The sequence below is a fragment of the Dromiciops gliroides genome, chromosome 3 (assembly GCF_019393635.1).
Source record: "Dromiciops gliroides isolate mDroGli1 chromosome 3, mDroGli1.pri, whole genome shotgun sequence".
Classification (NCBI taxonomy): Eukaryota; Metazoa; Chordata; class Mammalia; order Microbiotheria; family Microbiotheriidae; genus Dromiciops; species Dromiciops gliroides.
Window position 1 is genome coordinate 622,059,874 of NC_057863.1, and position 15,167 is coordinate 622,075,040.

Genomic DNA, 15,167 nt, shown 5'->3' on the forward strand with positions numbered 1-15,167 from the left:
CTCCCCATGGGAGATGATTGCTCAGACAAAGCTCAGGCATGTTTGGAAAGAGATGCCTTCACTATGATCTGGCCCTAGACAGAGCCTTACTCAGAGTGGATGTCCAGATTCAACCTCATGATAGCCAAGGACAGAGGCCACTGCCGCTCTCTCCCTCCCCCCCCCCCAGGAAAGAGCTAGTGGTTGGGGGAAAGGGTTCCTCCCTAGGGGCAATGATGGTAAAGGTTGCTCCACCAATGTCCATGAATAGAAAGAACCCCAAGAAATCTGGATCATTCTTCCTACCCCACCTTTTTTATTATTTCCCTTCCCCACCCTTTCTCCATTGGATGATTTCTTATAGGCTAAAACATTCAAAGACCATGGATTATTTATTGGATAGAGGGCTATATTTGGAGTCAAGATGATTTGAGTTCAAATACCCATCTTTGACACATTACTATCTGTGTGACCCTAATCAAGTCATTTAAATCTTTTAGATCTGAGACAGATCTCAAAGAGTATTAGCTTATACTCTCTAGAGATGAACTAGCAGATCCAGACCCGTCTACCCCGCCCCCCAAAAAAACAACACCAGCACATTGTCAGGATTCTAATTATAAACAACTTACTAAATGACCATTATGAGAAATATAGGGGGACAGCTAGGTGGCACAGTGGATAAAGCACTGGCCTTGGATTCAGGAGGACCTGAGTTCAAATCCAGCCTCAGACACTTGACCCTGGGCAAGTCACTTAACCCTCATTGCCCTGTAAAAAAAAAAAAACAAAAAGAAGAAAAAGAGAAATATAGGATATAGTTCTTGTGTATATGTGTATATGTATGTATGTATAAATATATGGAATAAAGGAATGATAAATGTAGGCATGAAGATAGTAAAACAAAAACAAAGCTGCCTCTTCCCCAAGGAATTTACATTCTAGTAGTACAATTAAGCAATATTTGGTACTTGCTTATCTTTGTACACTTTCCCCCATCCCCTCCCTGAGAATGTAAGCTTCTTGGGGGCAGGGACTATCTCATTTTTGTCCTTGTCCCCACCATTGCCCAGTGCTGTGCCGGCACGGTGGGTGATTTGTAAGTGCTTGTTGAAATTAATTGAGTGACATAATCTCTGCCCTCAAGAAACTTGCAATCTGTTAAGGGGAAAACACCATGGACTCAAATCAGCATATTATCTGTACAATTCGGGTGGGTGGGAAATAGAAGCAAATGAAATATTCCAGGGAGATTTGATATAACACTTTCAACTTCTTTCAGCTTGGAGGAAGAGAAGGGTTATTATTTTTCAATAACTGGAAACAAAGAGGAAATCCTTTCTGTGCATGAGAGGTGACCTGTGCAATATTGTTGAGTCTATGCAATACTTGGAGGTGGCAGGTGACGTGTCCATCCAAGGGATGTTGGGTGTGCCCAGCTTGACTGGAACAGAGGGAATTGGTGTCACAATATTTTAACCAGGCTCTGCTCTCCTCTTCTTGTTCCTAGGTAGGGGATATCACTATCCTGGTGAACAATGCTGCTGTGGTCCATGGGAAGAGCCTGATGGATAGTGACGATGACGCCCTCTTAAAGTCACAGCACATCAACACACTAGGACAATTCTGGGTAGGAACAGCTGCTGCAGCCCATCTGCAATAGGACTGTGGCCATTTCTTGCTAGGCTAGATTCAGCTGCCTTGGGAATGACTCGAGGAGGGGAGGATGAGATCACTCAGGCCAGTGGGCATGTCAGAGAACAAGGTGGTATTGGACCCAGCCAATGGTGCCAAAAGATCTTGGCTCTTTGTGATCTGTCATATTGGGCCCCCACTAAGCAAACAAGCCTAGATACCTTTTCTGCTCCCCCTTAAGTGTAAGGCTTAGCTTCTGGAGACATTAGCAGTATCCCTGCCCCTTAGCAAAAAGGATGAGTGCTAGGGGATTGAAGGCATGGGGTATCTTCAAGCTGACTTCCTGTTTCTGCCTTAGACCACCAAGGCCTTCCTGCCCCGGATGCTAGAGCTGCAGAACGGCCACATTGTGTGTCTAAATTCAGTTCTGGCTTTGTCGGCCATCCCCGGAGCCATTGACTATTGCACCTCCAAAGCGTCTTCTTTCGCCTTCATGGAGAGTCTGACGCTGGGGCTGCTGGACTGCCCAGGGGTCAACGCCACCACCGTCCTGCCCTTCCATACGAGCACAGAGATGTTTCAGGGAATGAGGGTCAGGTGAGTAAAGGGGAAGCTAATCTTTCCCCTACTTCCCTAGACCATCTGCCTTATAAAATAAAATGGAAATTAAAAAGCATCTATTAAACATGATGTACTGACACTGCTGAGCTCTGGGAGCTCAGGGAAATAACATTCTGATAAGCAAGGGTTCTTCTTAGGCAGCTTCACTGTGTAACCCTGGGCAAGTCACTTAGCCTCTATCTGCCTCATCTCTAAAAGGGGCTAATAATAGCACCTACCTCCCAGAATTGTTGTGAGGATCAAATGAAATGACATCTGTAAAGCACTTAGCACAGTGCCTTGGCATATAGTAGGTGCCAAATAAATGCTTATTCCCTTCCCCCTTCTCTTCATCTTTTTGTGACATGGAAAGAAAGAAACAAGCATCTAGTCAGTACTGACTGTGCAGACTGGCAAAGCCTATGGAGTCCTCAGAATAATGTGTTTTAATGCATAAAATACAGGAGATTACAATGGAAACCCATTCTATTGAACCACAGCTATCAAAATATTTTTTTGAAAAAGATTCATGGTTAAAAGGTGGTTAAGAATCTCTTTCGTGGAGAAAGATGATGCATGGAGGACAGTGCTGGCCCCATGTAATTCACACAGAGCTTCTTACAGTGCATTGCCATTAAAGTTTTCCCAAAATACATTTATGTTCCATGGAGCGCAACATTTCTTTCTAAGCTGGATGTGAGAATAGGAGTGGCAGAGCCGATGCAATTGCCATCCCAAGGATTAGAGGGGAGCATCAGGAGGCCATATCCTATCACCAGGGAAGAAGCCCAGAGAAGACCTATCAAGGGAAGCGGGCCAGCCAGGTCAAGAACAAGGGAATGGCGGCAGGTGGACAGTCAGGGTGCCCCTCTGTTGCCATCTTAGCATCAGGAGAAATCAAGGAAGACCTTCAGCAGGACTCTATGATGGATGTCAAGGAGAATGCGGACAATAGTTGAGACAGGAGGGGCTTCCATGTGCACCTGGAGAAAACTCCCCAATCAGTGAGCTCATGGATCCTATTGATGTTGGAGGCCCAGAGCAGCCCCCTGCCTGGCCGAGGCTTGAGAGTCAGTGGCCGAGTTCCACAAAGATGACGGAGGTTAGGAACTGGATAAGCCATCAGCTCTCATTTGCAAAGGTGTCTCAGTGCTCTAAAGTACTTCCAGAAAACTGGGGAATGGGTGGTTCTCAGAAGCAAGTGGAACATTTCTCGGAGCTCACAATGCACAGCAGCAGGTTGCAGCTGGAAATCAGATTTATTGCCATGTTTTCCCCTTTCTCAAGTAGAACTCCACCTCCCTGCTCTCTCACCCTTTTGAGACAGAAATAAAAGACTCTCTCCCCCTTGGAGGGTGGCAGGTGCCTATCGACATACAGGCCTGAGTCCTTGCAGTCTTGGGATGAACAAATGATGAGGGATGAACTACTTGTATTTAATGAGAACCTTCTTCCTGAAAGTACCTAGCAGAGTGAGCCACTGTTCACAGTCTTCAGCTGTTCTTTCCCAGACTGCAGAAGAGCCTGCTAAGGGTTGGTAAACAACCAACTATCCACGTACTCCCAGGGATTTGTGGTCTCCTGCTTATGCATGTTCTCTCCTCTGGGCACTCTCCTCCACTTCCTGTCTGTTGGCCCTTGGGGGGATCCTTCCCACATGCCAGTGGCCTTCCCCGCTTTTCTTTTTCTTTCTTTCTTTCTTTCTTTTTTTTTTGCAGGGCAATGAGGGTTAAGTGACTTGCCGAGGGTCACACAGCTAGTAAGTGTCAAGTGTCTGAGGCTAGATTTGAACTCAGGCCCTCCTGAATTCAGGGCTGGTGCTTTATCCACTGCGCCACCTAGCTGCCCCCTTCCCCTCTTTTCTTGACATCGCAGGTAGCCCAGTGGAGCCAAGCACTAGATACTTCTCACTTCTCCACAGGAACAGCCCATTTTCTTTGTCAATCATCCATTATTTTATGATTGCCTTTCCTCCTGTCCTTGGTAATTCTTCATCAGTGCTGGGTCACAGCCTGCTGTATGCTATCTTACACCCTTCCTTTGCCATTTGATTTTCAGTTTCTTTGGGGATTGTAGAATGGGAGGGGGGGTTGTTCCCCTCCATACTCCCTACCAGGAAAGAGCATCCTGGGCTGAACACTGAGGGGACACTGCCTTGAGCTGCTGACAAACTTTCTATTTTACCAACAAACATAGGGGTGGCAGCTAGGGTGGGTAATGGACAGGGAGCAGGACATGGAGTCAGGAAGACTTGAATTCAAATCTTAGCCCAGACACCTCTTGGCTGTGCTGATTTGTGTCTCCATGTTTGTTTTGCCTTTCTTTGTATCCCCACTATTCAGCACAGCACCTCCTACCCCAGAGGTGCTTAATAAATGCTTACTGAGGGACTAGCCCTCAGCAAGTCACTTAAGGCCTCTAAAGCTTAACAAAGCACCAACTTCCCAGGGCAATTGGGAGGCTCAAATAAGGTAACAAAGGGAAAGTTTTCAAGTTCCCTATGAGTTGGCCACCATCTTGGTAAAATGAGACACTTATACTTGACCAGCCCTGATTCTCTGACCCCATGAGCAATGGGCCTGGGGAGGGGGAGCCCATAAGTGTGACTTAGCATCATAACAGCACATTAACAGCACACATCTAGACAAGAAGTCGGCCCACAGAGCACTAGATGGAACAAGAGGACTGAGGGACTTCCCCACCCTGAGCCTATGAGCTCTGATTATGACCTTTTAATGGATGAGGAAACTGAGGGACAGAAAGATTAGGTGAGAGGCCAGGGTCTTACAGAATCATACATTTAGAATTAGATTGAGGGGACAGCTAAGTGGCACAATGGATAAGGCACCAGCCTTGGATTCAGGAGGACCTGAGTTCAAATCCAACCTCAGACATTTGACACTTACTAGCTGTATGACCCTGGACAAGTCACTTAATCCTTATTGCCCACCCCGCCCCCCCAAAAAAAAATTAGATTGAACCTTAGAATATAACGAGTTCAAAACTACCACCCTCGGGGCAGCTAGATGGCGAAGTGGATAGAGCACCGGCCCTGGAGTCAGGAGTACCTGAGTTCAAATCCAGACTCAGACATTTAACACTTACTAGCTGTGTGACCCTGGGCAAGTCACTTAACCCCAATTGCCTCACTAAAAAAAAAAAAAACTACCACCCTCCCCCATTTTACAGAGGAATGAACCGAGGCAGTCTGAGGAGGAGCGATTTTCCTAGGGTCATACAGCTATTAAGTATCTGAAGCCAGATTTAAACTCAGGTCGTCCTGATTCCAAGCCTGGTACTCTACCCACTGCACCATCTTGCTGCCTCCTGTCTCCACATTCAGTGCTCTTTCCACTGTGTCACATAGTGTCTCACTTAAAGAGTGTCCAAGCTAGAGGGGACCTCTGTCGTTTAGTCATTTTCAGTCTTGTCTGACTCTTTGTGACCCCATTTGGGGTTTTCTCGGCAGAGATACCGGAGGGGTTCGCCATTTCCTTCTCCAGCTCATTTGACAGATGAGGAAACTGAGGCAAATAAGGTTAAGTGACTTGCCCAGGGTCACACAGCTCGGAAGTGTCCGAGGCCAGAATTGGGCTCAGGAAGAGTCAAGGCCCTGCTCTCTACCCACTGCACTGCCTAGCTGCCCAAGAATAACGAAACTCAAAGATGGGGAGATATTCTTCCTCCAAAACCAGTACTCTTTCCCTCTACCACATGGAGGGGTTATTGATTTTCTTGTCCAAGGTCACCCAGGGAGCAAGAACATGAGGTAGGATTTGACTCTAGCTCCTCTGTTCTAGAGTCAGTGTTCTCACTGCATCATGGCGCCTCCCAAGGGAGTCTTCCCAGCAGCTCTTCCAACTGCTTCCATCTCTCCCCAAACTTCCCCTGATGACCCCTGCCCCGCCCTCTCAGCTGAGAGCATCACCTCACACTTCCCAAAAGACAAACTGAGGCCTCTGACTGAGAGCTTCCCTTCTCCCCCCTGCTTATCTTGCGTAACTTGGACGCCTCCTCTCGCTATCTCACATGAAACAAACCTTGGTCCCATTCTGTCCTATCTTGTCCAACAGACTGCCCTGTCTTATCCCACGCTCTCACCGCAGTCTGTCCCTATCTGTTGGCTGCCTACAAACACACCCTTGTCTTCTCCATCCATAAAAGCCCTTCCTTTGATCTGACCTTTGATCTGTCATCCTACATCACCCTTCCTTTTTGTGCTTAAATTACTCTAGAAGACTGTCTGCCGTTGATGCCTGCCCTTCTCTCACTTCTTTCTAAACCCTCCACACTCTACCTACAGCTTGACTTCCAACCTCATCATTCAGCCACAGCTGCTCTCCTCAAAGTTATCAGGGATCACTCAGTTCCCAAATCCAATGACTTTTTCTCAGTTTTCATCGTCCTTGATTTCTTGGCTTTTCCTTCTGGATACTCTCTCTTGTCTGGGTTTTCATGACACCGACCTCTTCTGGATCACCTCCTGCCTGTCTAACTACTCCTCGGGTTCCTTTTCTAGATTTTCATCCAGAGCATGCCCACTAACCACAGCTATCCCCCAAGGCTCTGTCTTGGACCCACTGACATTCTCCCTCTATACCATCTCTTTTGGGGATTTCATCCTTTCCCATAGAGTCAATTATCATTTCCATGAAGATGACTCTCAGATCTATTTTTCTAGCCCTTATTTCTCTCATCAGCTACAGCCTCACACATTACCATCTGCCTGTTGGATGTCTCCAACTGAATATTGCACATATATCTTAAACCCAACATAACTAAATTATTTGCTTTACTCTCACGCCCTCCCCTCTTCTCAGAGGGGTCTTCACCCTGGGGGTCATTCTTGAACCCTAAGTTGCATTCACCCCACAGATCCAAGCTGGGGGCAGATCTTGTCACTTCCCCTTCTTTCCTGTTACCTACAGGGTCCGATGTCACATCCTTTCTTTGAGCCACCTTTCCCGCCCTCTTATATTTGACTCCCCTCCACATTCTCTATGACTCCCCTGGTGCCCTGGCCGTGCCTTTCCCAAGAATCTCCCTCTTCTGATTCCGGGCATTTAGCTGGTTGTCCCCACTGCCTGGAATGTTCTTCCTTCCTTGTCTCTGCCTCCCAGCCTCCTCCAAGTCTCACTGACAGGAAGGCTTTCCCAGTCCTTCATTTGGATGCCTTTCTTCTGAGATTGCCCTCAACTCGGTCCATCCATAGCTTATTTGGACCCAGTTATTTGCATGTTGTTTCCTTCATTAGACTGTGAGCTCCCCTAGGGCAGGACCTTGGGCTTTCTTTGTCTCCCCAACATTTAGCCCATGCTTGGCACACAGGAGGCGCTTAATAAATGCTTGTTAATGATGATACCAACGATGCTCTTGTCCTCCAGACTCCCAAGATCCCAAGCAGCTCTCAGGCTGCCACAAACAACCTCTCTCCTTCCCTCCTCCAGGTAACTTCCTGGTGAAGTCAGACCAGCGGCAGGCCCTTCACTCCTGGCCCTGCTGCAAAGCCGTGCCTCATTTTCCCAAATGGTCTGTATCTGCTTTCTCTGTGATCATGCTCATTTGGGTGCCGAGGCTGCTCAGAGAGGGCGTCCCTTCCTCTTTCTGTGGTCATCCCCCTGGTCATGCAAGCAACAAAGGCAGCGGTAGCCTGGGACGAGACGTCGAGCATGACACGGCCTCTGTGTTCACACTTGCAGGTTTCCCAACCTCTTTCCCCCACTGAAGCCAGAGACGGTGGCCCGCAGGACAGTGGAAGCCGTCCAGCTCAATCAGGCCCTCCTCCTGCTCCCCTGGACTATGCACATACTTGTCATCTTGAAAAGGTACACGGCATGTTTGGGGTGGGGACAGTGGCTGGTAGCAGTCCCCGCAAGGGAAAGTGAGTCAGGCAGGTAGTGATACACTCTGTCACTCAGGGTAGACAGAGGCTTCTGGGAGACTAGATGGGGTTCCTGCTCTCGGGGAGCTTCCTTTATTGACTCTGTATCTCTAACGCATAGCACAGCACTTTGCCCATAGTAGGCACTTAATAAATGTTTGTTGAAATTAATTGAATTGAATTTAGTGGAGAAGGACACATGCTTGTGATTTTTTTTTAAGCCAATAATAATAATAGTGGTGGGGGGCAGCTAGGTGGCACAGTAGATAGAGCACTGGCCCTGGAGTCAGGAGGACCTGAGTTCAAATCCGGCCTCAGACACTTAACACTTACTAGCTGTGTGACCCTGGGCAAGTCACTTAACCCCAATTGCCTCACTAAAAAAATAATAATAATAATAATAATAATAGTGGTGGTAATAGTAATAATCTAGTGTTTATATAGTAATTAAGGTTTACAAAGTGCTTTATAAATATCTCATTCAATTCTCACAACAACACTGGGAGGTAGGTGCTATTATTATTATTTCCATTTTACAGATGAGGAAACTGAGGCAGACAGAGGTTTAGTAACTTACCCAGAGTTATACAACTAATTGAAAGCAAGATTTATACTCAGGTCTTCCTAGCTCCAGGCTAAGTACTCTACCTACTATACCCCCTAATACACGGGAGGAAATATAACATATAATATTATTACATATAACAAATCATTATATGTGTAATATAATATAAACTTATAAAAAGCATATAACCCATGGCCCAGCATGGCCTCTGCACTTACTCAGACTGGGTCTAGCACAAAGGCCTGATGCCAAAAGGGAATTTTCTCTCTTTGAAATCACCATGCCCTCACCTGGAGATTACTCCACAAAATCTCCCAATTTTTTATACACAGCTTTGTTTAGTTTCCCCAAATATAGCCTGACTCCTGTACAAGCATGCCAGGTAACAAATGCCAACGGGGCTTCAGAGAACCTGAGACATGCAGAGGACTCAAGAAACACAGACCCTGGAAATATGGTGTTCTCAGTAATTTAGAAGCTCCACTTTGAAGGCCCGCCTTCTTTCAACAATCAATCTCCCCTTACCATTGGACCTGAACCATTCCCCTCACTACCTATAGTGGCAGGCAGTGTGGAAGAAAACGACTGAGTGGATGGTGAGCCAGCCTCTGGACCAGGGAGACCTGGCTGAGGTCCTGCTTCAGCCCTGTCCTGGCTGTGTGACCCTGGACATAACACTTCCCAGTGCTTTAGGTAGCTTTAAGACTTAAGTTACAGAGGGCAGCTAGGTGGCGCAGTGGATAAAGCACCGGCCCTGGAGAACCTGAGTTCAAATCTGGCCTCAGACACTTGATACTTACTAGCTGTGTGACCTTGGGCAAGTCACTTAACCCCAATTGCCTCACTCAAAAAAAAGACAAGTTACAGAGAAGATTCAGCCTGCATTGGTAGAGGGAGTTTGCTTATCCAGGAATTCCCTTGATCAGTGAGATCACCCCTCCCATCCCAATCCCTAAGAGCAGAGACTGGTGAGGTGCAGAGGCCCTGCTTGCCCACAGTGTGGGCCCCTTCACTGCTCCTCTGGCCTGGAGGCCACAAGTCTGACCCTCTTTCTTCCCTAAGGAGGATGCTGCTCTGGGAGCCTGCATGCTCTAGAAGGTTCCCCCCTCTCCCCCACATCTTCACTCTCCAGGACACGAGTTTACCTGGGGAGTAAACCCCGAGGTCAGGCTGACCCCACTGGAGAAGGCTGTTCTCTGGCTGGAAGGCCAGCGTCTGGTCACATTCTGTTTAAGCACCTGGAGATCATCCCTCCTCCACCCATGAAGTCCCTTCTCTGGCCTGCTAGACAAGCCAGCTAGAAGCAGGCTTCTCCCATGAGGCACTGCCTCAAGGCCCAGCTGCTGATATCTCTGGGCCCAGGGGGTTCACCATCGGCTCTCCTGTTGTTGCCCTGTGCTCAGCACACCATGGGCAGGCCCTTCCCTGTGAAGGAAGAGGAGAAGACAAGAAGATGGTCTGTCCTCTGAGCAGGGCGAGGCAGCAAGGGATGAGGACTATCTGCCATTCTTCTCGAAGACCCAGTATGAGGAGGTAGGGGGAGCCTGTAACAGTCCCCCAGTGTCCCAGGCAGTCAGTCGTCTTGGGGCAGCCCAACTCCCCACACACCAGTCAAGAGCTGTCCGTTGTCGTCGTCTGTGCTCTTTAGGTATGATCTGGGGACATCTACTTTATGTACATCATAGCATCCCAGATCTGGAGATGAAGGAGACTCCAACCCCCTCCTTTTACAGATAAACTGAAACCCAGAGGTTAAATGACCTGCCCATGGCCCCACAGCTATAAAGTGCCTGAGATGGGATTTGAACCCAGGTCTTCCTGACTCCAAGTCTATTGCTCTATCCACTGAGCTATCCAGGTGCCCCATTGTAACTCAACATTAAGTCCATATTTACCATGTGCAGAGCACTATCCTGAGTACTGGGGGGGGCAGAGACACAAATGCGATAATCCCTGCCCTCTCTGAGCCGATAGTCTACCAAGTACAAGATTTGTTGTACCGAACAAGACGAGAGAAGACAAATGAATGTGTGATCTCAATGCAGCACATTTTCCATGGCTGTCTGTTCCATTTGAAGTTTGTCCATGTCCTACAAGTCTGTCACAGGGGCTCCTCTGTCCTTTCTCCTGACATCCAGCCAGTACCAGTGGATCACCAGTGGACACCTCTCATCTTCACGCTCACCCAATGAGCAGTACGTCTTCTCCTCTTATACAGAATAAATATAAGGGTATAACCTATGGCCCGGCACATGTCCCCCCACCCCAAGATGCAAGCTTCCCCCAGACTGGGCCTGAGACCCCCGAGGCAGGTTGTAGGAGAGAGAATAAGGGTTAGTCCTGATCAGGAATTCACCTTGAAATCCTATAAGACCCAGGACCTGGTGCCAGCTCCTCCCAGCCCGGAATGCGTCCTTGGTGTCGACCTTGCACTTCAGTCCCCGAGGACATTTGGCCGTCACACAACTGGCCCTTTCAGCACCAGACTCGTTCAGGGATGGTACTTCCTGGTCTCTGGCTCCAGCAGCCTTTTTCTGAGTCTCAGATTGGAGCTTGGGAAAGGGCTCTGGGAACCCAGGGAACACGAGTGTGCCAGTGAACCGGTCACACCAACCCCCTTGAAAGCCTAGTCTTGATGGTGTCACTAAACCCGCTTGCCCCAGAAGGCCCCTTCAGGGAACTCAGGGGTTTGGGGCAGCTTTAGCCAGTGCCCCCCTTTTCCTGTGTCATTAATTCCCAGGAAAAATCTGCTCCCTGTATGTTGCCATGGACATGGCTAGAACCCAGAAGAAAAGGCAGCCGAGAGAGCCTGCACAGAAAGCCCTGAGCTGGGAAGGCAAGAGTGCCGAGAAGCTCAATAATCAGAGGCAAGACTTGAATCTAGGTCCTCTTGGCATCCAGGCCAGCTTCCTCTCTGCACTATACATAATAGACTCTTCATCTGTTGCCATGGGCAGGGGCATCTAGGTGTCAGAGTGGATGAAGTACTGGCCCTGAATTCAGGAGGACCTGAGTTCAAATCCAGCCTCAAACACTTGACACTTACTAGCTGTGTGACTCTGGGCAAGTCACTTCACCCTATTTGCCTCAGTTTCCTCATCTGTAAAATGAGCTGAAGAAGGAAATGGGAAACCACTCCAGTATCTTTGCCCAGATAACCCTGAATGGGGTCACGAAGAGTCAGACACAACTGAAATAACTGAACAATAACAACAACAAATCTATTGTTGAATGGAATCCATACCACATGTTGCAATACTTTCCAAGTATTCCTTGTTCACAGAATTGGATGGGACCTCAGAGGATTCTTTCCCTCCACACCAGAGAATCAGAGTATTTCAGGATAGGAAGGGTCCATCTATTCCAATCCATACCCAGAAAAGAACCCCCATTATGGCCCAGTGGACAAAGGCTCATCTAGCCTCTGCTTGGAGACCTTCAGAGAAGGGGAAGCCCCTCCCCAGATAGCCTGCCTCTACTTTAGGACAGTTCTCCTGTTTAGGAAGTTTTTCCTGATATCCGGCCCAAATCGATCTCTTTGTGTTTTCCACCCATGGCTCCTGGCCCTTCCTTTTGGAGCCAAACTGCGTGAGTCTAAGTTTTCTTATATGTGGCAGCATTCAAGACATTTGAAGATGAGAGAAGACAAGTCTTCTCTTCTCCAGCTCCTTCAACCAGGCATTTTTGGGCTTACTCGACACCCTTCTCTGTTGTTGTGACCCTTCACTGGAAGTGCTCGGTCCCAGAAATGACCGGCACCCTCCAGAAAGATCCTGACTAGAGTCTAACCTCCCTAGTCCCCAGTATTGGACATCTCAATAAAGCCTAAGATGGGACGAGCTTTCCTAGACAACAGACATCACTACGAATAAGGTTCTACAGGAAGGGAGAGCCAAGGTTGGCTGGAGAGAAATTAGGCCAGTCCAGTTCAAGATCCTCCTTGTATAAAACTTGGGACCCAGCGCCACCTCCCCAAAGGAGGTGCTTCAAAGGGACTTTACATTCATTCCACAAGCTCTTTCAATACCAGCCCCTTTCTGAGTTAGGAGCTCCCCCATTAACTTGGAAGCTCTGCCTTGGGGGTGGTGTTTTCTCCTCTGTACCATGGACAGTGCCCAGGTTGGACAGCTAGGGGGTGCAGTGGACGAAGTGCCAGACTTGGAGTCCTCAAGACCTGAGTTCATATTCTGCCGGGACAGACGGGGAAAGAGCTGTGGAATTTGTGTTTTGAATGTCCTCATAAGACACCTGGTAATAGTTCAGCACATTTGTGGTGAACTTCTGGGAGGGACCCCAGGTTGGGCTGTCTGCCTCTTGATCATCCCCAAGTAAAATCTGGATGATAATCGCACCTACCTCCCAGGGTTGTTGTGAGGATAAATATAAATAGGAGTCATGACTATAGAGTACTTCACATATGGTAGCCAAGCTGCTATTTATAAGGCTAAAGGAAACTATCCCCAATGCCATGCTTTCATTCATTGCGCAAATGCCTGGTGGATTAGTAGCGTCATCGGTTTGGAAGCACCCTCCCACAGTGCAGACCTAAGCCTATCCGGTGCTTCTCTGGCTGTAGCAACTGAATGTCCCTGAATGAGTTCTATGGATTTCCATTCACTATAGTCAGAAAATAACAAAGATGGCTGAGTGGGGAGCGTAGAGACCAACTTCAACCCTTTCACTTTATATCTGGTCACTCCCAAAATATAGGCTTCATCCTCAAAATGAGAAGCCTTTGAAAGAAAATATTTATTGCTACAAACTAAAATATATATATATATTAAACTCTATGGGGCAGCTAGATGGCACAGTGGATAGAGCACTGGCCCTGGAGTCAGGAGGACCTGAGTTCAAATCTGGCCTCAGACACTTAACACTTACTAGCCGTGTGACCCTGGGCAAGTCACTTAACCCCAATTGCCTCACTTTAAAAAAAAAAAAACAACTCTAAATCACACCTAGCTTTTACATGAACAAAATCTGAGGGGGAGGTGGATGGTGGATGGATTGTGGGCAATATTTAGATCATCATTGTAAGGGAGAAGGGAAAGGAACAAGCATTTAAGTCCTTCCTGGTTCAGGCACTGTGCTAAGCACTTGACAAACATGGTCCAAACAAACATGATGCTACAGTTAGATGGATTCAGGGGCTGGATGAAGGGCCAAACCCAAAGTGTCATCATTGATGGTTGGACATCAGCTTGGAAGCAAATCTCCCATGGAGTGCCCCACACAGATGTGCTTGACCTTGACCCTGTTGCTGTTTAGCATTTTTTATCAGTGATTTGGACAGAGGCGTACATGGTTGTATGCTTTTCATGTTTGGAGATGCCACCAGGTTGGAATAGAGAAAAAACACTGATGTCTAGGGTAAGGATCCTAAAAGGTCTTGAATATTGGCCCAAATTGAATAAGACAAGACCAAGTGGTGGTAAATGTAAAGTCTTACAACTGGGTTCAAGAAATTAATATTGCAGGTACAAGATGGGGATGGAGGGGTCATGATCAGCCAGAAGCTCATGGGGAAAAGGTGCTAGGTTGGGGGAGTCGAGGGTGGCGTTGTGCAGATGTCCAAACCTCACGTACTCCTTTCCTCTTGCAGCATACTCCCACAAGCAGCACTTGAAGAAATCCACAAGTTCTCTGGCAGCTACACCTGCATGAACACTTTCAAAGGCCGGACATAAAGTCAGAAACAGAGGAGACATGCTCCAGGCCAAGGGAAGCCTGGACAGGACCTTGGGCAACCAGCCAGGCCTCCAGAGGCCTGTCCTTTAGCACCGCCCTCCTGCTGCAGGGCTCCCATGGGCACCCTTCCTGTGCCAGGGAGGGAGAGAACATGACTGCTGAGCCAGCACCGTGACCTTTTGCACAAGACTGATGGACAGGACCCTTACCCTACCAGGAGGCGAAAAGCAAAACAACACAAAAAACAGCAACCTTGACATTTTTGTATATTTCTAATTCTTTAGAGTTTTATCATTAAATCTGCTTCTATAGTCGAACCATTCCTCAAGAGTGTTGAGAGGCTCTGTTCTTGAGGGTCTGTTCCCTGTTGGCCCCTGACAACATAACAGGAACAGAAAATAAAAAGAAATGGCTTCTGAGAGTTTTCTTTTCTTGGAATCCCAACCCCTGGGCTCTGGATACACAAGCAGCAAACTCAATGCAGACTCCACAGCTGATTTCCCTCCTCAGTGTCCCCACATGGATTGGGGTTGGGGGAGTGGGGGTGGGCGGACAATTTGGAATGGAGATTGCCAAGCTGGCACCTTCAAGAGCTGCTCTCCCTAACTATCCATCTCTTAGAAATAATCAAGTGTGCCCTCCTTAATCTGCAGAAAGGACACTTTCCAAAGGCCCCCAGTGACAAGGCACGCTCTTTGAGTTGTTTTCCAGCTAAGAGCAATGATGAGCAGAATCTCCATTTTTTCACCTTGTCCCCCTGCCCATTGCCATTAGGCACCTGTGAGACCTCTAGCCAGAGTTGGGGGAATAGTCCAGGCC

The 15,167-nt window shown here is 47.9% G+C and overlaps 1 protein-coding gene across 4 annotated transcripts in view; it reads left to right on the forward strand.

Annotated features, from left to right (window-relative positions):
• DHRS3 (dehydrogenase/reductase 3) overlaps window positions 1-14,670 on the forward strand; it is a 53,042-nt gene extending 38,372 nt beyond the window's left edge. For 3 of the 4 annotated variants that reach the window (XM_043996684.1, XM_043996685.1, XM_043996687.1), the window contains 4 exons: window positions 1,490-1,609; window positions 1,973-2,211; window positions 7,914-8,039; window positions 14,263-14,670. In XM_043996684.1, coding sequence (XP_043852619.1) covers window positions 1,490-1,609; window positions 1,973-2,211; window positions 7,914-8,039; window positions 14,263-14,347 — 570 coding nt within the window. In that variant the 3' untranslated portion in view covers window positions 14,348-14,670. The remainder of the gene's footprint in view (window positions 1-1,489; window positions 1,610-1,972; window positions 2,212-7,913; window positions 8,040-14,262) is intronic. The other variant, XM_043996686.1, reaches the window with a different exon arrangement.
• Window positions 14,671-15,167: the final 497 nt, after the last annotated feature.